Raw genomic sequence first — 22,064 nt, forward strand, 5'->3', positions numbered from 1 at the left:
GTGCACAAATTCACATGGAGAGAAGAGGCAAGGAATAAGAAAAGTCTCATTGACTATGTTATTGTTGATAGTGATGTTTTCCCATTGGTGTAGGGTATCAGAGTGTACAGAGGATTTGAAATTGGAAGTGATCACCATTTAGTCTTGAGCAGGATAAAATGAAATTTCATATTGAAAAGAATAACATGTAAGAAAATTTTAAAGCGAATAAAAGTAGAGCAGCTCTCAGATGTGGACTGTAGACTAAAATACACAAAGATTATTGAAGAAAAAAATTATTGAAGGAAAAATGAAAGAGTTTGAGAACAGGAATCAAACCTTGGAGATTCAGTGGCAAGCCTTAAAGAAAGCCCGGATTGATTCAGTTAGAGAAGCATGTGGTGAAGTTGTCTGCAAGGATAGAAAAATTAGAACTCCATGGTGGACACAGGAAGTTAAAGAGGCAGTGAAGGAAGAGAAAAAAGCATATCAAAAGTTCCTGGCAAATAAGTCAGCTAGTGCTCTTAGAGAATACAGAGACAAATGCAAGAATGCTAAACAGTGTGTAAAAGTAGCTAAACAAAAGTCATGGGAGGACTTTGGCAAGAATATAGAAAATAAATATCGAGAAGTGGCAAAATATTCTGGAGGTTGTTGAAGAAGATTAGGAATGGAGGAAAGAGTACTGGAAAAGGAGTTAGAGATGATAAAGGTGACATGAAAACGGGAGAAAAAGATATTCTTGAAGTATGGAGTAATTACTTCGAAAAACTGCTAAATAAAACAAGCAGTGATGACAGCACAGTGGTAAAAAACACTGACCAGGCATGCAGTCAGGAATATATATCCATACTTGAAGTAGAAAAAGCCATCAAAAGCTTGGAATGTGAAAAGGCAGCAGGAGTAGATGATATTCGACCAGAAATGCTGAAGTGTGGTGGTATAAGAGTCTTACAGTGGCTGCACTGCATAGTTCAGAAAGCCTGGACAGAGGACCGAATTCCCGATGATTGGAGTAGAGCTCTCATAGTACCCATATATAAAAAGGGAAATAAAACTGAATGTAAGAATTACAGAGGTATTTCCCTACTGAGTGTTCCTGGCAAGATCTATGCAAGTATACTTGAGAAACGGTTGAGAAGAATTGTGAAAGAAAAGCTTTGTGAAGAACATGCTGGATTCAGGTCAAACAGAGGCTGTCAGGATCAGATCTTCACTTTACAACAAATAGTAGAGAAAGCATGGGAATATAACAGAGATCTGTATTTAAGTTTTGTCGATTTGGAAAAGGCATATGACAAGGTGCCAAGAGAGAAGCTATTCAATATGTTACAGTTATATGGTGTCAATAGTTATATCAAGCAATACTTAGTCTTTATTTGAGTTGTAAGTCAGCAGTTAGAATTGAAGGAAGTACAGGAAGATGGTTTAATGTTAAATCTGGTGTGAGATAAGGATGAACATTATCCCCTCTGTTATTCATTATCTATATGGATCACATTATGAAGGAAAGTGGTATTAAATATGATATCAAAATTGGAGATGTTAATGTCAGCTCTTTGCTTTATGCGGATAATGTTATACCTCTAAATAAATCAACTAAAAGTCTGCAAGATTCACTGACTAAACTGAATAACTGATGTAATAGGTATGGTATGAAGGTCAGCATTAAAAAGACAAAGACAATGAAAATAGGCAGAAACATTGAAAATATCAACTGCATTTTGAATGGAGAACTTATAGAATAAGTAAAACATTTCAGCTACTTAGGCACGATTTTTAGTGAAGATAGTAAATTAAATATGGAAATAGACAACAGAATCAACAAAGCTGGTATGGTAGGAAGTCAACTGAATAAATTTATATGGAATAAGAGAGAAATTATTCAGAACACTAAATTAGCTGTATACAAGACAGTGTTCAAAACAGTTTTAACTTATGGATCTGACAGCTGGGTCAGAAATAAAACACTTGACCAAAGACTAGACACCGCAGATATGAGAGTCCTGAGAAAAATTAGAAGCGTGAACAGATGACATCAATGGCAATATCATATTAAAAACGAGGATATTAGGAAAGAACTTGATACTGTCAGCATCCAGGAATGCGTTAGCAGCTCTAATCTCAGGTCATATGGTCACTTAAAGAATAGGCGAAGAAAGATTACGAAAACAAGTGTTCTCTGCCAGGTTGGCAGGAAAACAACCCAGAGGAAGACCAAGATATAGGTGGATTGATACGGCACAAAGTACCTTAGAAGATAGAAATATAAGATCTGATAATGTTGGAGTCTTGACAAGTAACAGACTGATTTGCAGGAAAATTCTAGATAGGAAGTTAGTAATGATGTAATTTTTTTTCATGTAGTACTATCATATCCTGTACAATCCTTGACGGTACATGGCAGGAATTTGATGATGATGATGATGTAATTTTTTTTTTTTTCCCCCCACTAGAGGTCAATGCCAGTGAGTAACGTGATGAAATCAATGTTTCTCTAGCTTAGGGTTTGAAATGTAACGCACTTTGTCTTGTATATTTATGTATGATCCAGATGATGATCTTGATATGAAGATGGAAACATCAGGATAATAAAAAGTTATCTTAACACGGTTGTAGAATCCATAATTTCAAAAATGAATCTTTTTCTCCTGTTTTCATGTTACTTTATCATCTCTAATTCCTTTTACAGCACTCTTTCCTCCAAGCTTCTTCAACAACCTCCAGAATATCTTGCCACCTTCTTGATATTTATTTTCTATGTTCTTGCAAAAATCCTCCTATTACTTTTGTTTAGCCAATTTTACACAGTGTTTCCCTTTCTTACATTTGTCTCTGTATTCTCTAAGAGCAAAAGCTGACTTATTTGCAAGGAACTTTTGATATGCTTTCTTCTTTTCCTTCACTGCCTCTTTAACTTCCTGTGTCCAGCATGGAGTTCTGATTTTTCTATCCTTGCACACAACCTCACCAGATGTCTCTCTGGCTGAATCAATCAGTATTTTCTTCAGGGCTTGCCATTGAATCTCCAAAGTTTAGTTCCTGCTCTCAAACTGTTTCATTTTTTCTGGAATAATACTTGTGTATTTTAGTCTACAGTTGACATCTGAGAGCTGCTCAACTTTTATTTTCTTTAAAACTTTCTTATATGTTCTTTGTTTCAACATGACAATCAATTTCATCCTGCTCAAGACTAAATGGTGATCACTTTCAATTTCAAATCCTCTGTACATTCTGCTGTCCTGCACCAGTGGAAAAACCTCACTATCAACAATAACATAGTCAATGAGACTTTTCTTATTCCTTGCCTCTTCTCTCCATGTAAATTTGGGCACATTTTTATGTTGGAATGTTGTTAGTAACAACCAGTCCATGCCCTGAGCAGAAATCCAACAGGTATTTGCCATTATTATTAGCTTTGCTCTTTTCTCCAAATTCTTCCAAAATATTTTTGTATGTCTAACAATCATTTCCTACTCTGCTACTTAGATCCTCAACAAGGATCAACTTTTCCTTTTTCATTGTGTCAGTAGCTGTCTCTAGAGCCTCAAAAAAATTCTTCCAGTTCTACCTTAGTAGAGCTTTCTGTGGGACTATAGGCACAAATAATTCTTATTTTCCAGTTCCCCATTCTGATATCTGCCCACATCACTCTACTTGAGATTCGCCTGCCATTCAAGAAGATTAGCCTCAACTGTGAGCAAGAGGATAAGAAGTGGTTTCTTTGTGTGGAGGGTGGTTGAACCGTGGAATGAATTGCCTGATGGAGTGGTGGGAGCGAGAATGGTTAATGAGTTTAAGGAGTGGTATGACAGACTTTGTGTTTCTTAGGGGGGGGGGGGACCTCCTCTTGATGAGTCTTGACAGACTTTATGTTCTTAGAAGGACCTCCCACGATGAGTCTTTTGACTCCATGGAGGCCTGAATAATAATAATAGTAATAATACTATGGCTACTCCTTCTTTTCCTTGATTGATCTCACCAGTTTTGGTCTTTTTTGTTTCAGTCAACCCTATTATGTTGATCTGGTACTTATCTAATTCCTCAGCTAGCTCCATTTCTTTGCCATTCAGGCTTCTTATGTTGATAGTACCGATCTTCAACTCTGGTGATATTGAGTTGGGGTGTGTTTTAGGGTTTGTTCCAGTAGCTGACTTTTCGCTGTTCGCCCTGGTTCCCTGGCGAAAACAACGGGGGTCTTGTTTAACAGAATTTCATGCCCCAGCTGGCATGAAATTCTGTCATGTTGTACCATCATTTGAAATTTCGGTTTAAGCCAATAAGAATACAACTTGTTTGGCTAAATCCCAAATTGCTGGCTCATCCTTGTCTGTTCAGTATCCAATTAGATACTTAACAGGGTGCACCACGAGAAGGTGAGGATTGGACATTAGGTCAGAAGCCCTGTTCGGTTCTCCGCATTCCTTTGAACACTATGTGGAGGTTTCCTCTCAGTTATATAGCTTTGATCCTTAAGCACCCCCATGTATCAGTGTTTTATTCTGAAAATTATAGGTGTTTCATTGTATCAGAGCTACACTATATGTCATGCTTCGTGGGACTACAAGGCTTATTTTTCAAACATCTGTGAACAGAACCTAAATTAAGAGGATATTAAATCCCACATAGTTTTAAAACCGAATAAGAAACTCAAAGATTGAGTTTGAAAACTCAAAGATTTGAGATTGAAATGAAGCTTATTAGCTCTTTATACTTAAGTAACTTAATGGTTGCACCTGTTTGGGAAACTCATTCGCAAAGTAAATAAGTTCTTTTTGCTGTACACTTTGGTATTAGGTGTAGCTACTCACTGATGAAGCCTCAAAAAAGGCTGAAACCGGTCTGGGTAGTGACCTCCCTCCATAATGTAATAACAGCATACATTTCCTAGGAAATGTGTTTTTACATTATGGAAAATACCTAAGAATAGCGATCTGAACTTCTTCCTCCACCTTTGCAACGAGCTGCCCAGTATTGTACTATGTACTAGGATCATTTGCATTGGCTAACGCTAGTGTTCGCCGATACTTTATAGTTTACTATATTCGGCAAGAAACTCTCTGATTCCAATCTTTGAGTTTCTTATTCGGTTTTAAAACTATGTGGGATTTAATATCCCCTTAATTTAAGTAATGTTTTCATTGCCGAAATGAAGCTTATTAGCTCTTTATACTTAAGTAATCTGTGAACAGGTTTTCTGACGGTGATGAAATGGAAGAGACTATTACTTGACCTTATTTCTGCTCATAAAATTTGTCTTGAAATCTGAAGTAAGTATTGTTGATGTAGTATGGTGTCCAGAGGAAAGAATTCTTGAAATAACTCCATGGTTCCTACTCGGGATAAAGTGAAGTTATTGTATGTTGGTTGATATCTAGACTTGCAAGTAGATGGTGATATCTAGACTTGCAAGTAGATCCACGCCAGATATATTATTAAATCCTTTGTCCATTCAATAAAGTGTATTGCATTTCTTATGTGATCTCTACCTTGCCTATTTGATGGCATATCAGTTGTACAAGATGTCTAGATAATAGAGAAGTAGGAGAATATCTGGCATGTAGTATGGATTGTAGCAGTATGTCTTGTTTATGTATTTTTGGAGCTCCATTGATTTTTGGGACTATGAATTGTCTAGATATGACTAGGCTTTTTTTTATTTTGGTGTTCACAAGTCAGTTTACCAGGTCTATGACCAAATTGTTAGTCATGTTATGGGATTGCCCAGTTAGGTCATAGTCAAGCTGATATCATTCAGCAATGTTTACATTTTTCTAACATAACCTTCCATGTTCAAGACTGATAAAGCCTTTATATGCTTTTAATACTACTACTATGCTCTTGTCTAATTTTTAAAGATTACACCACAAATTTACTTCCAAAAATGTGTCTAACTATCATTAGATAGAAGTGTCCTATTTAAGGATGAACTCTAGTGATGCATAACCACCACTAGAGTTCATCTTTCCCAAATTGATGGTCAATCTTGCACACTTAATATAAGGGTTATAGCCTGCATTACCTGTTCAAATTTGGAACAGTATAGACTGACTCACTTCTAACAAAGCTGAATACATTTCCACAATTAACAAGGAGTATTTAAAGAAAAAACTCAAAATCTATCAGCAAAGAAGGACACAGTAAAACATTCATCATCAATACATCTTCACGCTCATTTTCTGACACTAAACTTAGCATTACATCAGGAGGGTTTAATTTTCATTATCACCAAGCAGGAACACCAAAAATGATATCATGGGCATTGTTGAGAAAGGACTACAAGCATTACCAAAAATTTATAGTTCTCTACTTTTTTTTTTTTTTCTGACATGCTCCTAGAATTTCAGAGTAAATCAAACTCAGCTATTTATTTTACCAAAAGCTGACACACACTAAAAGATGTTTGCATACAAAATCCCAGCACCATCTGGCACCAAAAATTAGCATCATAACAACCCTAAGAAACAGCGCATACAAAATTATCAGCAGTATAGAAAAAGAAATCAAGAATCAAATTACCTTAGTTCCATTCCTAACAAAGAGTGGCTATAATCCAATACTGGTTAATAATATCTTGAAGCAATCCTCTAGGCCACAAAGTGAATCATTGTGGCTTAGAGGATCGACCTTCGATGAGGTCTTATCAGTGGGACAGAACCCCAGAAAGATACCAACGTTGAATGAATGCATAAGTGTAAGCAAATTTTATTCACTTATACTTAAGTAAAAGATTAAAGAAGAATATAATTTCTTGGCAAGTATAATTTACTTTACTCCATTTAATCAAGTGAAAAAACATTTTACAACTACGAGGATGGTCTGAAAAGTTCTCGGCCTAACAATCAAAAAACAAATTTATAATTTGAAAATTATTTTTATTTTTCAACATAATCTCCCTTAAGACATACATTTATTCCAGCGCCATTATCCCATCCTTGTAGTGGTTCTCAGTAAGATCTGAAAAATACCCCTCTACAGCTGAAATCACCTCTTGATTTGAAGAAACAAGGTGACCAGCGAGGAACAGTTTGAGTTTTGGGAGGAGACAGAAGTCAGAAGGAGCCAAATCTGGAGAATGGGGTGGATGTTCCAATAATTCATAGTGCAGATCCCTTAATTTTCCCATTGCCAAAACACCTTTGTGGGCAGGTGCATTGGACTGATGAAAGATGATATTTTTCTTCTGCAAACCAGGTCTTTTCTCACAAATTTTTTAGTCTAGTCTGGTTAATAGATAGGAATAATATTCTCTGGTTATTGTTTTACCCTTTTCAAGATAATTAATAAACAAAATGCCTTTAGCATCCCAAAACACCGATGCAATGACATTTCCTGCTGATGGAATCAACTTTGTCTTCTTTGATGCTAAACAACCGGCTTCTGTCCACTGTTTTGACTGTTGTTTGGATTCTGGTGTGTAATGGTGAATCCAAGTCTCATCCATAGTAATAAATCGATGCACAAAATCAGTTTTATTCTTGTTAAAACGCTCCAAGCACTGTTCAGAGATTTTCATGCGAGTATGCTTTTGATCTACTGTGAGCAAGCATGGCACCCATCTTGCACAAAGCTTTTTCATTTGCAATTCTTCATGCAAAATATATCCTACACATTCTTTTGAAATGCCTATAGGCTCAGCAATTTCATGCATTTTGACATGCTGGTCATCCAATACCATATTGTGAACTTGATGAATGATTTCCACTGTTGTTACACTTTTTGGAAGTCCTTCACGTGGATCATCTTCAAGATGAATGATTTCTGCTGTTGTTACACTTTTTGGACGTCCTTCACATGGATCATCTTCAAGGCTGGTATGGCCCTCGGCAGCCCTTTTCTTAATTGTCGAAATTGAAGGAGAAGAGTGTCCATAAACTTTTAGGAACTTCAAATGAATTTCTTTTGCCGTTAAACCTTCTTTTAGAAAGGATTTTATAACTGCACGATACTCAATTTTATCCATTTCAAGGGACACAGACAACACTTTTGCTTCTGACAGCAGTATAAAACAAACTACTTGATAAAATGACTTGAAATTTCACATGGATGCTTATGACAGATGTACCAATTTAGAAAACAAAAATCTTGCCAAGAGTGTTGCCATCTATGGTCGAGGACGAGAACTTTTCAGATCCCCTCATATATCTGAGCTAGGGAATTTTAATAATTCTATGCATCTTTTATGCTACTTGTATATGGATAATATATTTCTACATTAATTCACTCCTGGCATGTTTCTGGGTCTGGATCCTACTGATGAGACTCAAAGGTCGAAACTAGTCTGGGTAGGACCCTTCACATAATGCAGAGCAACATACACATCTGAAAAAAAGTCTGCTATGAATTATGAGATACTAAGGCAACTGATGTAAAGTCAACAGTCTCTATATTATTATTATTATTATTCAGGCTTCCATGGAGTCAAAAGACTCATCGCAGGTGGTCCTTCCTAGGAAACACAAAATCTACTAAGACTCATCATGGGAGGTCCCTTCTAGAAAACACAAAATCTATCATACCATTTCTTAAACTCATTGACCGTTCTTGCTCTCACACTCTATCAGGCAATGCATTCCATGGTTCAACCATCCTCCATGCAAAAAAACCACACCTCACCCTCTTGCTCACAGTTTCCTTTCATAACTTCCAGGGATGGCTCCTTGTCATCACTCCTTTCCACTGTTCAACCAAGGGAAAGAACTCCCCAGTGTCAACCCTGTAACCACCTCTCAACAGTTTAAAAGTCTCAATCATATCACATCTCCTTCTATCCACCAAACTCTGCAGTCCACATTCCCTCAGCCGATCCTCATAACTAACATTGTACAGTCCTGAAACCATCTTTATTATCCATCTTTGTACCCTTTCCACAGTTAATTTATCCCCTTCAAATCCTGGGGACCAAATCTGAGAGCAATAGTCTAAGTGTGGTCTGATCAGTGTCTCATACAACGGAATGATAACTCTTTTATCTCTGCAGGTCAATGTCCTTCTCATTATTGCAGCAATCCTCTGTGTTACCTTCACCACCTTTGCAATATGTCCCCTAAATTTCAAGTTTCTATCGTTCATCATTCCCAGATCTCTTGTTTCCTCTACTTCCTCCAGTACAGCTTCTCCAATCGAGTATGCAGCTTCCCATCGATGTATCCCAAACTTCAACCTTTACATTTTGTTGCATTAAACCGATACTCCCATTCATTTTCCCATCTGTCTAGCTTATTCAAATTCTCTTGCAGGGCTACCACATCTGCACTATTACTAATAACCCTTCCCAGCTTCACATCATCTGCAAACAATTAAATACCCCCCCTGCAATCCACTGATATAAAGGTTAAACAATATAGGTCCCAGTACTGAGCCCTGTGGGATCCCACTTGTAACCCTCTGCCTTGAAACTGTGCCACCATACACAACTCTCTAATACCTATCGGACAGCCAATCCTTCCAGTTGACCAAACTGACATCCAAACCCATGTGCTGCAACTTAAATATCAGCTTATCATGTGTCACCCTGTCAAATGCCTTCGCTAAATCCAAGAAAATGGCAGTATATGCCTTTCCCTATCTACTGCTCTCGTAACTTTATTATAACAGGCTAGCACACTGCTAAAACCAGAGCACCCCTTCACAAATCCATGTTGACTCTCACAGATAACATTACACTCATCTGCCCAATGCTGTATACGGTCCCTCACTAATTTCTCCAAGATCTTAACAATTACTAATGATAGACGACTGATGTACAAACAAGCTAGTTGTGAAAATGCTTCACGTGCAAACTTTGTTTGCTAATAAAGCAAATAAAGCAAATAAAAACAAGAATATAATTTGACAAGAAATTATTTGTCAAATATTTTGTAACCAAGTGAGAAAACTTCTATAGGTAAAGGTATAAATACTTTCATATCTATAAACCAAAACCAAAATGTGTTCAAAGTTAGTTGTTTTTGAAGGGAAAACCAGAAAAAAAATTAACCCCACACTCAAAGAATGACTTCCTCGATGTTGGAAAAAAAAAAAAAAAAGGAAAAAAATGAACACAGCAGGTGAATCATATATATTGACTAATTATAGTTGACTGGCCAAACTGATAGGGTTAAGGAGATGGCTTATGTAAATTTGCCCAACTATTATTATTATTATTATTACCCCAAGACCTCACGGAGTCAAAGACTCATCTGGAAGGTCCATTTATCACACACACACAACAGCTCATCATACCGTGTCTTAAACACACTCATATTATCATCTCCTTCTCATTAATTTTCTCACCTGTTTTTTAAATTTATTTTTTATCATTTTATTTCTTCATACATATTTATACATGGACAAATAACAGCACTAACATTCAATAATACCAAAGTAGATAATCGTTACGTTGAATTTTAATTATTATCTTCCAGCCATGACAACTATAGTAATCTACCATTTATTCAACCTTCAAAACAACAACCCTTCAATTCACCAACTTTTCATTATTATTATTATCATTATTATTGCACCCTCCATGGAGCCGGCAAACACACTGTGGGAGGTTCATTCAATCAACAACATATTTATCATATTAAATCTTAAAATTTTAACATTCCTTGCATTAACAACAGATTCTGGTAACGCATTCCATTCACTGACAATTCTCTTCACCATGCTCTTAGATAACTTCTAGGGATGACCTCTGGCTTTTTCCCTCTTGCCTTCTACTCTTTTTATTAATCCAGGTTAATCCCCATTTTACAATCTGGATTAATCCGATAAAATCCTCTCACTAACTTGAATGTCTCTATCATATCACTTCTTTTCCTCCTACCCACCCTTCTTCAAAAGACTTCTGGTACAGCACCATATTGTACTTCAGTTATCCAACCCTTCAATTATCAGAACATCATCATCATCATCGTCATCAAATTCCTGCCATGTACCCTCAAGGGGTGTACAGGATATGACAGTACTACATGAAAAAATTACATCATTACTAACTTTCTATCTACAATTTTCCTCCAAATCAGTCTGTTACTTGTCAAGACTCCAACATTATCAGATCTTATATTTCTATCGTCTAAGGCACTTTGTACCGTATCAATCCACCTATATCTTGGTCTTCCTCTGGGTCGTTTTCCTGCCAACCTGGCAGAGAACACTTGTTTTGCTAATCTTTCCTCTCCCATTCTATTTAAGTGACCATACATTATCAGAACAGTAAATCACTATCTTCATTTGGTTGGATAAAGTAGATTACTGTGTTTAAGAAATTCACAAATTCTATAAACCTTGAGATGAAGGCCAAGCACATATTTTCTACTTAAACAGTAAAAAATGAATTTTATATATTTGTCTCTTGTCTTCACTTATTTTTATGTCCTCTAGTACAGTGTGGTTCAGCCAAATGCAGCAAACTCCTGATATCTATCTTATATTATATATGCCATGAATTAACTTAAAACCTTCATTAAACCTCCTCCCTGTCTCCTTAGTTACATTCATCACAAATGAAATGGACCAAAAGATTCTCGTAATTGTAATGATGATGCAAAACTATAAACACATCCTCTTGCAAAATAAGAAAAAATGATAATAAATCAGTAAAGAGATACCAGATGTATGAAAATTCTGACTCCGGACCTCTGTTAAAGTAGATGCAGGCCCAGCAAGTTAGCAGTGGATGGAAAAAAGCCCAGACTAGAAAGGAAACTGAGTATAGGAATATTATATACTTGCCTACAGGTAAATTTAAGAGGATAGTAAATTATGAAATAGAGGAAATTAGATGGTTCGGTTTTAGTGAAACAAAATGAAGGAAACAAGGAAATAGGAATTTAAGAGGGACTTCTATCTTGTTTTGGAAAGGAACTGATAATGGATCAAAATATGTTTAGCTTATTATTTTTTGGGCATCTCCATAGATTCAAAGGCTCATCGTGTGACATGCACTCTAACCATTTGTTCGCATAATACTTATCATACCTCTCCTTGAGTTTTTTGTAAATGGAAAAGATAATAAGCCATTAGGACATCTCGTCACTAGTGTTTCTAGAAAGGGCAGACAGCTGTCACAGACACGAGACTGAGAACTGATAGTAAAAGGAGTGAATGCGGATATACAGGAAGTGTGATATGCTGATGGATAATAAAGCTTTGTTTGAATATTTACCAAGGTCTGCAATCCACACAGTCTCAATCTGTCCTCATAATCTACATTCCATAATCCACATACTCTTTGTAATTCTTCTTAACACACCTTCCACAGCTTTCTTTAACCCCTTGGAACCCAAGAGACCAAATCTGTGCACAGTAGTCCAGGTGTGGTCTTGTCAACACCTTGTTAAGAGGCAAAATAACTTCTTTATCCTTTATATGTCATTGTTCGTTTCAACGTATTTGCAATTTTTGCTATGTGACCTTTGAAATTCAAATTCCTATCAATCATATCACCAAAATCCCTAGGGGATGGATTATATATTGATATAATAGTGTGTCCTGGAAATCTTTTCACACCCAAATGCATAATTTTACATTTAATAATGCTGAATTGATAGCCATTATCATTTGCCCACAGTTCCAGCCTATACAAATCATTCTGTATGAGTTGGATATTAGTAGCATCCCTCTCTTTGCATCATCAGCAAACAATTGAACATCTCCTGCCAGATCTTTCCCAATATCATAAAAGCAGTGGTTCAAGGAGTGATATCTGGGGTGCACCACTCGTCACCTAAATCTGACAGATTCACACCACCCATATACCACTTTCTGATACCTGTCCATAAACCATCCACTTATCCGAATCAAGAGTTTATATTCCAGTCTCATATTTGATAGTTTATGCAACAACCTTACAAAGTCCAACAGTATCATAATATATTCATTGCCTTTATACAACTCAGCCATAACACTGTTATAAAATATGAGCCAAATGCTGAAACATCACTCACCTTTAGTAAACCAATGCTGTTCCTTGAAGAGCATAGCTTCACTGTCAACCCATTTCTGTACACAGGTTCTTATGAACTTCTCTAAAATCTTCACCACCACTCCACAGAGAGAGAGAGATACTGATAGGTCAGACAACAGTTTTTGCACCACTCTTGTACAATGAAACTATCATGCATTCTTTCCATTCCTATGGTATTTTTTCTGAGCTAAGACTCAAATTATACAAACATGTCAAGGGCCTAGCCAATTTGGCTGAACACTCATGTAGCATACATGCTGGTATACCACTTGTCCCTACTGTCAAATTCTTATCCAGGTTATACAACAGCTCTTCAATCTCATTTTTATGAACCTCTATTGCTTCATTCAATGTAGCAGTAGTAGCATAGTGCAATGCACCATGTAACATACACATGGTCAGTACCGTCAACAGGGTGTAGCATAGAGGCAGCCTGCCTCACGGTGTGGCTTAATAAGGGCACTCGTTCAGTCATATTGTGGTAGACAGCATCACTACGCTAACAATTCCTGTTAGCATAGCAAGTGTGGGAAGATGTTTTTCCAAGCTTAATCTGATTAAAAATTATTTGCGAACAGCAATGACCCAAGAAAGATTGGTTGGTCTAGCAACTATAACGATAGAGGGGGGGGGGGGACATAGCTTATAATTTAAATTTAGAAGAGCTTATAAACAGTTTTATTATGCGATATCCCCATAGAGTAAATATTTAATTAATATTATTGTGTAATCGTTTTGTATTAATGTTTCTCTTGTAATAAAAACAAAATAGCAATTGGAGATTTTCTTATATTTTTGTCTTATAATCCATCAGGATGGCTCAGGACGCGATCTAATCTGGTAACGGCTCTGCACATGGTTGATATCTCTTAGCAAAGTGAGCACTAATTAATTGTACAATCTCATCAGCTTGTGACACAATCATACTATCTGCATTCAGTAAAGTTATTCCACATTCATTCTTTCTTTCTTTCACTTAGAGAATAACAATTACTCTTTTGGCATGCTTTCAGCTTGTATAGCCAATTTCTTTTCATATTCTGATTTAGCTTTCCACACAATACTTCTAACTTTTCTGGCCCAGACTTCATATATTTCATAACTCCTCTCACTCTTATTCTTACAATATTTCTTCCACATCATCATAATCTTCTTGTGGATCTTATGATAAAAGAGTAGCTGATGGAGAGATACCAAAAAGTAGCATATGGAGAAGAAGAATCCAGGAGAAGGCACGTGACTAGTGGTGGAAGTGGTCCAAGCACAGAGCTCTGTACTTGGGCCACTCTACTGTTTAATGCGTATATAAATGATACAGGAAATAATTCGAAGGGAGATATTCAGTTGTTTGCTGATGATGCAAAGTTGGATAGAGTAATAATTTTTAATCAAGGTGATGTAGAAAGCTTTAGATTAGCTGACAGTATGGGCAAAACATAATAGATGTTAATTTAATGTGGAAAAGTGCCAAGTTAAGTATTTTGGGATACAAACATTACAAACCGAGTATCACATTGAGGGAACTACTTCAGCAGGAAATTGATGAAGTCAGGGATTTGGGAGTAGTAGTCGTAGTAGATAGAGGGCTGAAATTTAGAGGGCATACTGCTAAAGTAACCAAGGTAGCTCACAGGATTACTTGGTTATTGAAGAACACACTAATAAGCATAGATAAGAGAGTTATCATTCCTCTTTATAAAGCCTTGATACAATCATATTGGGATTACTATGCTCAGGTCTGTCACCTAAGTTTCTTGGAGATAAGGAAGTGGTAGAGAGGATCCAGAGGCAAGTGACCAAGATGGTAAGTGGAATGATTCGTATGAGGATAGATTGAGGGTTTGTGGATTGCAAAAGTTGGTTTATAGGTGAAAAAAAGGGGAGATATGATATAAACATTTAAATTACTTAATGGCTTTTATAAGATTAATGCAGAGGAAATGTCTCAGCACTTAGCTAGAAGGGGCAGAACAACAAGTCATTCCTGGAAGTTGGGAAAGAGTGCGATTAGGAAAGGCGCGAGGAGTAGATTTTTGGCTTGGAGAGTGCTGAATGAAAGGAATGGGTTGCCTGAGTCAGTTGTGAGTGCTTTGTCTGTTAATGGTTTCAAGAAGAGGTATGATAGATATTGTGTTGATAGTTTGGGTCTCTCACAACTAGTCTTAAGATTCCATGGAAGTGCCTGTGCAATAATAATTTTTTTTTCTTCTTCTTCTTGATATCAAATACTCTAATGACTTGAAAAATTCCTCTACTTCTACAGAAATTGCACTTACATCTCTACTACTTATTAGACCCTTCTGTGTGACCATATGTACAAATAAGTCTCACTGTCCAATTTCTTGTGAAATTTGTCCACATCACTATTTGAAATTGCTTGCCATTTAAGAAGTTTATCTTCAATTTTGATAGTGATTTTTGATCATTATTTTATCCTTTATCACAGTAACACCAATTATGTTGACATGGTGCTTCATTAATTCTTCTGCAAATTCACTTCTTTTCCATTGATAATTGTTACGATGCCAATATTCAATTCTGCTGATGGTGAATTTATTCTGGCAGCTGACCAATTATTTGTCTTTACTCCCTTTATGAAAACAAAATGAACTTTGCTTAACCAGACAGTGCCCCAACCAGCTTCTTGTCATTCATCATGCTGTGCCATTATTTTTGTTTTTAGTTTTAAGCCAACACAGAATATAACTTGGTAGGCTAAATCGCAAGGTCTCAACCTATTCTTATTTAATCAGCATCCGGGCAGATACCTAATACCAGCACACACTATGAGAAGATAAAGACTGCACAGTGGGTTAGACACTATGGTCAGTTCTCTGTATTCCTTATAGGTATGGAAGTGTTCAGTTATCTAGCTCTGACCATTAAGCAACCCAAGATTTTATTTTTTTATTTTTTGGCATGCAGTGTTTTTTATTCTGATATAGTGAATATGGTCTATGCGCTCCGTATTTTATATAAAAATTCTACATTTGCAAAATGTAGCTGAATTGTTATAGAAATTTTGACCAAGTTTTATTTCATTACATGCACTCATTAACATAGAGGTTTCCTAATTTGAAAATGTATTTAAAGTGCTAAATTCAACATAGCATAATTCCAATTATGTTAGTTAACAAAGTTCTCCTCTAAGATATAGAATTCTTTTTTTAAAGATGTTGAAAGTTTATTTTTCACTTGGTTAGAGTATAATAAATTTAGTTTAATCCTTTATCCAAGTGTGAGCAAACAAAGTTTGCGCCTGAAAGTATCTTCAGGACTGGGGTAAGGTGGTACAACACCAGGCAACTCGTTGCAAAGGTGGAGCAAGCTACCAACACTCCTGTCTCAGTGTCTCCTATAATGCAAAACACATCTCCTTGCGGATATGTCTAATGTTATGCATTAAGGGCCGGGTTGTACCACCTTACCCCAGTCCTGAAGATACTTTCAGGCGCAAACTTTGTTTGCTCACACTTGGATAAAGGATTAAACTAAATTTATTATACTCTAACCAAGTGAAAAATAAACTTTCAATATCTTTCTCTAAATCCAGAGTAATTTATTAAAAAAGGGTGGCACACCATTTGGCAACTCCTATAGGTAGAGATGTCCTGCGAATGCTTCTCAGCTTGGGCCTGGCTCCCACTGAAGAGACCTCAATAAAGATCGAAACTAGTCTGGGTAGTGGCCCTTCCCTTAATGCATAACATTAGACATATCTGCAAGGAGATGTGTTTTGCATATAGGAGATACTGAGACAGGAGTGTTGGTTTCTTGCTCCACCTTTGCAATGAGTTGCCCTGGTGTTGTACCACCTTACCCCAATCCTGAAGATACTTTCAGGCGCAAACTTTATTTGCTCACACTTGGATAAAGGATTAAACTAAATTTATTATTTTTTTAAAGATATTCTCTGTATATGTAATAGTTATAAGAAGAAAAAAAAAGTACATGAAATACATACTGTTTTGGCATATTGAGGAGCCCGATAGTTCATCAGTTTCTGTGCATCCTGGCTTTCTTTACTAAGACATAAAATATCTATGTATAATTTGGCCAAAGTATTCTGAAATTAAAATTGAAGATTCAGTTGAATATTAATTATACTGTAAATATTAAAATGATAAAATGTTATTATTAATGTGTGTGTACATACACACACATACATTATTATTAGTGTGAAATTTGTTGTAAAGGTTAAAATGGATCAGAAGTTGTCTCACACCAACCGATGACATTCAGCTTTCACTTTCACTTGCTGGTATAACAGCAACGATTTCAAGAAGCTTTGACATGGAAACCTATTCTTATTACTCATTCTTCTTTCAAAAACATCTTATACATTTAAATAAATCCCCACAACTCTGAACTCATAACATCCTCTCATCAAAGTCACTGGCAGCAATCCAAAATCTTAATTATTTTTCCTTACCAAAATCTCCAGGCCAGGTAAAGGCATCAAAATACTGAGACAACTTCTGATCCATTTTCACCAAAACTCTTTAATAAATAAAGGACAAGTTCCTCTTCATCTGAAATATCTGTAGAAGCATCTAAAAGAAAACTCACTATACTGGAGTTGTTAATTTCCTTAACTAATGGACATCAGCAATAACTAACACAAATTCTTTACATGTCATATAATTTTGGTACTGTTCTACTACTTGGATTAGCTGTGTCTAAAAGAATGTTTAGCAGTGATAAAGTTTTTGAAGTAAGCTGTATTAATAAGGCGCTTATGGTAACCAAACATTTTAGAATCTATCTTTCTTTGTCAAGCAGCTAGATGCCTGCTTTCTATGCACTTTCCACCCCAGTCTACATCACAGCATTTTTTGTGAGAACTGGATGCCTCATGACACCTAAATGTCTCCACCTAAATGATCCTTGAAAGGCTTGTGATAATCTACAGTTACTGTCAACAGTCCCAGGATATTTTTTCATAAATTGCAAAATGCTACTTTATCTTAATAGTGCAGCCCCTTGTCTTGGAAAGCATATCTTACTTGTTTTAAGTGTTTTCAACATTTTCTGATACTTTTCATTTGCCTTCAAGTTTTGTGCCATTTTACAAAAAATGTAGTTTGCTTTCCTTTTGTTTACTATTTACATAATGATGGATGAATTTATATAATTTATCAAAAAAAAAAAAAATAATAAAAATAGCGTCGCCGTAGCACGTGGCGGTGAATTTGAGCTGTGCAGAAGAAAGTGATTTTTAATCGGTGAATAGTCCGTTTTTTTCCCCGTTTTTCTACGTTTTTGAGTGCTAAATTGTTTCTCTGAATACGAGTGCACTTCAGTGGTTGTTTTTTGGAAGTTAGTTGCTGTAGCGATATAATATATTTGGTTACCATCGGAATCGAATGCATAACGGTGAAAGACAAAACGAAGCTAAGTTTTCATTACTGCATTTAGTTATATTTCATTTTATTTAATTATATTTAGTACTTAAATGTTTTTTTGCTTGTAATTGTTTGTATTTTTTTTTCTTAATTATTTAACGGAATGTATTAATTGAATAATTATTAAAGATTACGCTACTCGGCAGTAAGGAATGATGACGGATTCAGCAGCAGTCGCAAGTGACGTATCGCCAAGTCCTCCGCCATTTAAGAACTCAATTATTAGCAATATCATAAGGGACTTTGTGGCATGCAGTACTTGTGGCATGTATGCATCTCGGGAATTAGATATGTGGCTTGTGAAAGAGAGCGGAGAGCGTATATGCGCAAAATGCAAGCAGTTGGAGGAAATAAGTGCATTAGAAATATCGATATCCGACTTTGTTGCTCCAGGAACGGGGAATGAATGTAGGAAGACAAGTAGTGTGATAGGAGAGAACGAAAAAAAGATATATATGAATGAGAAAATAATAGTTGATAGTGTGGAAGGTGTGAGTGACTGTGAAAGTTTAGGAGATGGTTTTGTTTGGGAGAGTGAATTTAGATTAAGAGTGACTGACCTGCAGAGGGAGATAGATGAGCTGAAAGAGGAGGTTGAATGTCTTGTGAATGAGAGCAGAAGTATGAAAGATAAGATTAGGAGAATGGAAGAGATAAATGCAAGGCGAATCAGAGTAGGAGAGAGAGAGAGAATTTAGGGAGTATGAGTGAGAGGTAGGGGGGTGCTAGAAGAGGACAGAATGGAAACAGTAGAAGAGAGGGAATGAGAGAGAGGTATGGGAATGCTAGAAGACGAGAGGATGGAAACAGTAGGAGAGACAGAATGAGAGAGGGATATGGAAGTGCTAGAAGTGGAGAAAATGGAAACAGTAGGAGAGAGGGAATGAGAGAGATCTATGGGAGTGCTAGAAGAGGAGAGAATGGAAACAGTAGGAGAGAGATGTATGGGAATGCTAGAAGAGAGAATAGAAGTAGAGGAGAGGGAATGAGAGAGACCTATGGGAATGCAAGAACAGGAGAGAATGGAAACAATAGGAGAGAGGGAATGGTAAGAGGTATAATGTATGGCAACTCAATGATCCGTGGTGTTCAAGATAGAATGCGTGAGGAATGTTTGCCAGGAGGAACAATAGAAAGGGTGGCTATGGCAATTAAGAGAGGTGAAAGGGTGGATGAGATGATTGTGATGGTAGGAACGAATGACTTGAGTGGTAATGTAAGTCGGGCAGCGAGAGATATGAGATTTTTGCTTGAGACTGTACGGAAGAAGACAGAGAGAGGAAAAATAGTGTGCGTGTTGCCTAGGCATGATAATGATGAGCTGAGCAGAAGAGCGGTGATATTGAATGGCATAATAGCGAGAATGTGTGACAAGAGAGGACCGGTATATGTGGATGCTTGGAGTGTGTTTGAGGAAAGAGAGCAATTGTATGAGAGAGACTGTTTACATTTGAATGAGGAAGGACGTAGGCATCTGGAGAGATTGCTGTTCTGAACGAGTCAGTGTGTCCCAGGGAAAATGATAGCAGGGGTGGCCTCGTGTGGGAATGGATACTTGGGAAAAGGGAGACGATGTCAGGTAACACTGAGCCCAGTGGAGTCTAGAAGGGATAATGCTGGGTATAGAAACAATGGCATTTATATGCTTTATACTAATGCCAGGAGTATCCGGAATAAGGGAGAGGAATTGGTGGTGCAGATAGCATCAGCCTGGCCAAACATTATTGGGATCACTGAGACATGGTTGACAGAAGGGGATATAATAACAGGAATAGAGGTCGCTGGGTATAGCATTTTTCGTCAGGATAGGAGGGGAAAGCGTGGTGGTGGTGGGGAACTGCTTATGATAAGTGATGACCTATGTCCTCTAAGAGTGGAGGCTTTGGAAGGAAGTGAGACAAATGATTTTGAGAGCATATGGTGTGAGGTAGAGGTAGGCAGGACAGGATATTTAGTGGGGTGTTGCTATAGACCCAGGAGCACGGAGGATGGGGACCAGGAGATGTTTAGACAACTAAGTTTGGCAAGTGCAAGAAGAATGATTGTTATGGGAGATTTTAACTACAGTAATATAAATTGGAGAGAGGAAGATGCATGTAGCAATAGTGGAATGGAATTTCTAGAATTCTTGAGGGACAAATGTCTTAGGCAACATGTAACAGAGGGTACAAGAGGTTCAAGAGTTTTGGATTTGGTTATAGCATCAGAAGAGTTGATAATAACTGAGATGACATCTCTCCAACTAGTTGGAAAAAGTGACCATATGGTTTTAACATGGAAAATGAATAGACATGCAGGAGTATCAAAGAGATGGGAACTTATGTGGAATTATAATGCAGGTGATTATAATAGTCTTAGACGTCAACTTCGGGAAGTTTCATGGAGGGAGGAATTGGAAGGCCAGGATATCGTTAGTGCGTGGGAAATTGTGAAAGAATATTTGTTAGCAGCAATGGTAAGTTGTATACCACGAGTGAAGAAAAGGACACAATTTGGAGTAAAGTGGATGACAAACAATATTAAACAGGAATTGCATGTGAAAAAGAGGCTATGGAAGAGATATAAGGAGACAGGTGAAGAGAGGATGTATGAAAATATAAGACACAGGCCAGAAGAGTGACAAGTGTGGTGTTGTAACGTTTCTTGTGTTTTATTGTACAACGGTTGTATTTTTTTTTCAATCTTTCCTACCTAAACCTCCTTCTATATTAACCTTATAGGCTGCACTATTTATGTTATAACTTTTTCTTCCTTATTATAACTATCCTACCGCTGTGCCATTTAAGTTGTGTCACTTCTTCTTATTCACACTTATTTTAAACCTTTGTTGCTTTATCTCCGTAATACACTATCGGGTAGCACGTGGTACCCGATTTCCTCGAGATCGAGGCAGTACCAGAGATATCCTGAAATATCGTGTGCCCCTGTGATAGTTTGCATCTCACTTATTGTCTTATTTTTCTCAGTTTCCTCTTTCTCACTCACTACTATCTGTGTTCCATCCTCTTTCAACCCTTTGGAGGTGTCCTGTTTGCCAAAAAATTGCCTTGTGAATTGAGGGCAACTAGTCCTGCTAAGTTCTTTATCATGAGTGGAACTAGGCTTTCTTATTTTCTTCCGTTTCTTTTTCCTAGCTCTACCGTGACTTACTGTTGGCTTAACTGTGTCTACTTCTAGGCTCCCAGTGCCAATTGAACTTCCTTGTGAAGTTTGTGCTACCAAGGATACCTGATTCACATGAGGGCTTGTCTCTGCTGACAAAGTGTGCTCCTTCATGCTTGAGTAGTCACCTGCTGGCTCACCTTTAGACTTACTAACCTGGGTTTTAGGGCTCCCCTTAAAAGCTTGGATTCTTGATGAGTTGCATCTGTTATTTTGCAATTCTGACTGAATTCCTTTGCTTATGTTTTGCCTTCTTCCAAGGAGATATACTTCTTTCCTCACATAATCACACTTAAAGTTGTATCTCATTAAGAAATCGTTGCCCAGAATCAGCTTTATGTGTGGGAGAGAAGATCCTGACAAGACCAGAAACTCTTGCCAAACACACATTCTGAACTCAGGCAGATACACTTTAAGATTCACTGATTTAGATGCGTGAGATGCTGAGGCTGTACATCCAAATACTCTCACGGATTTCTTGAGGTAAGTAATCTTGTCCTTAATATAGGGTTCTAACCTTTTAAAATAGTCTCCAGAAATGATGGAGGTTTGCGCTCCAGTGTCAA

The 22,064-nt window shown here is 37.0% G+C and overlaps 1 protein-coding gene across 4 annotated transcripts in view; it reads right to left on the reverse strand.

Annotated features, from left to right (window-relative positions):
• The window catches only part of DNAlig4 (DNA ligase 4), a 588,281-nt gene that overhangs the window by 426,175 nt on the left and 140,042 nt on the right, over positions 1–22,064 (reverse strand). For all 4 annotated transcript variants that reach the window (XM_090401217.1, XM_090401216.1, XM_090401218.1 and 1 more), the window contains one exon: positions 16,896–16,997. In XM_090401217.1, the coding sequence (XP_090257343.1) occupies positions 16,896–16,997 (102 nt within the window). The remainder of the gene's footprint in view (positions 1–16,895; positions 16,998–22,064) is intronic.

This window comes from Typopeltis vanoorti, chromosome 12 (genome assembly GCF_054136105.1).
Source record: "Typopeltis vanoorti isolate ZY-2024b chromosome 12, IOZ_Tvanoo_1.0, whole genome shotgun sequence".
Taxonomy (NCBI): Eukaryota; Metazoa; Arthropoda; class Arachnida; order Uropygi; family Thelyphonidae; genus Typopeltis; species Typopeltis vanoorti.